Consider the following 2033-nt stretch of genomic DNA (forward strand, 5'->3'; position numbering starts at 1 on the left):
ACAGGATTAGCCAGAAGATTTTTTCCAGAATCTGTCCTCAAGCAGGATACATTATTATTATATAATCCTAAGGAATGTACAGGAAAAAAAAAACAAACATTTGTCCTTTCCTCCTCCTTGAGAATTCCAGACCCCTCTCTCCTTGGGGACCCCTGGACTTCTTATCAACCTGCCTAGGAATTGACTCTCTCATGTCCACACACCAAAGCTATTTCCACCAACAGAAGAAATGAACTCGTGCCAGATACTTCCTAGAGTCCATCCAGAAAGCCTGAGCTATTCCAGATGCAGACGGCAGGAGGCAGCACCAGCAGACACCACAGGGCCTGAAGGGGTGAATTTAATTAGTCATCCTTCTTGAACTTGCCGTTGACGTAGGGCACCCAGTCCAAAATCAGCCGCCAGTCAGTGGCCCACACCAGCCCCACGGTGCCCATGGCGCCCCTCATGCTCGCTGGGGGGACCCAGTTTCTGGCCAGCCAGTGATAGTGAAGGCCCAAGAACCTGGTCAGCATCACGGTGCCATCCCAGCTCAGGGTGTCCGTTTGGCTTATTTTTGTTTTATTTTTTGTTACTCCAAGATGTGGATCCAAAATGAACTTGCTGCGGTTTACAACAGCGTTTTCTGCCTATATTTGCCTCAAGGGTTTTAGAGTGTCCGTCCTCATACTAAGATCTGTAAATTATTTAGAGTTTATATGGTGTTAGGGAGTGAGAAATGGACTATTTCCTGTTATATCAGTAAACAAGGATGTCAACAGTTCAGTTCAGTCGCTCAGTCGTGTCTGACTCAGCACATCAACAGTTCTGTCGCTCAACGTGTGTCCGATGTGCAGCCCAATGGACTGCAGCACACCTTGTCCATCACCAGCTCCCAGAGTTTGCTCAGACTCATGTCCATTGAGTTGGTGATGCCATCCACCCGTCTCATCCTCTATTGGCCCCTTGATTGAAAGATGCGTTCAATCTTTCCCAGCATTAGGGTCTTTTCAAGTGAGTCAGTTCTTCCCATCAGGTGGCCAAAGTATTGGAGCTTCAGCTTCAGCATCAGTCTTTCCAATGAATATTCAGGACTGATTTCCTTTAGGATGGACTGGTTTGATCTCCTTGCAGTCCAAGGGGCTCTCAAGAGTCTTCTCCAACTTCACAGTTTAAAAGCATCAATTCTTCGGTGTTCAGCTTTCTTTATGGTCCAACTCTCACATCCATACATGACTATTGGAAAAACCATAGCTTTGACTAGACAGACCTTTGTTGGCAAAGTAAAGTCTCTGCTTTTTAATATGTTGTCTAGGTTGGTCATAGCTTTTCTTCCGAGGAGCAAGTGTCTTTTGATTTCATGGCTGCAGTCACCGTCCACAGTGATTTTGGAGCCCAAGAAAATAACGTTTGTCATGTTTCCATCGTTTCCCATCTATTTGCCATGAAGTGATGGGACCAGATGCCGTGATCTTAGGTTTTTGAATGTTGAGTTTTAAGCCAGCTTTTTCACTTTCCTCTTTTACTTTCACCACGAGGCTCTTTAGTTCTTCTCTTTCTGCCATAAGGGTGATATCATCTGCATATGTAAGGTTATCGATATTTCTCCCAGCTTCTGCTTCATCCAGCCTGGCATTTCGCATGATGTACTCTGCATAAAGTTAAACAAGCAGGGTGACAATACACAGCCTTGACGTACTCCTTTCCCAATTTGGAACCACGCCATTATTCCATGGTTCCACTGAACTATTCTAACCATTGTTTCTTGACCTGCATACAGATTTCTCAAGAGGCAGACCAGGTGGTCTGGTATTCCCATCCCTTTAAGAATTTTCCACAGCTTGTTGTGATCCACAGTCAAAGGCTTTGGTGTAGTCAATGAAGCAGAAGTAGATGTTTTTCTGGAACTCTTTTGCTTTTTTCTATGATACAAATGGATGTTGGCAATTTGATCTCTGGTTCCTCTGCCTTTTCTAAATACAGTTTGAACATCTGAAAGTTCTCGGTTCACAACTATTGAAGCCTTGCTTGGAAAATTTTGAGCATTACTTTGC

The 2033-nt window shown here is 44.4% G+C and overlaps 1 protein-coding gene across 1 annotated transcript; it reads right to left on the reverse strand.

Moving 5' to 3' along the window:
* Nucleotides 1-264: 264 nt before the first annotated feature.
* LOC120863676 (cytochrome b-c1 complex subunit 10-like) lies at nucleotides 265-534 on the reverse strand. The gene has a single exon (XM_040240127.1). The coding sequence runs from the start codon at nucleotides 513-515 to the stop codon at nucleotides 345-347; it is 171 nt and encodes a 56-aa protein (XP_040096061.1). The 5' UTR covers nucleotides 516-534; the 3' UTR covers nucleotides 265-344.
* Nucleotides 535-2033: the final 1499 nt, after the last annotated feature.

The sequence above is a fragment of the Oryx dammah genome, unplaced genomic scaffold, assembly GCF_014754425.2.
Source record: "Oryx dammah isolate SB20612 unplaced genomic scaffold, SCBI_Odam_1.1 HiC_scaffold_5, whole genome shotgun sequence".
In the NCBI taxonomy this organism is placed as follows: Eukaryota; Metazoa; Chordata; class Mammalia; order Artiodactyla; family Bovidae; genus Oryx; species Oryx dammah.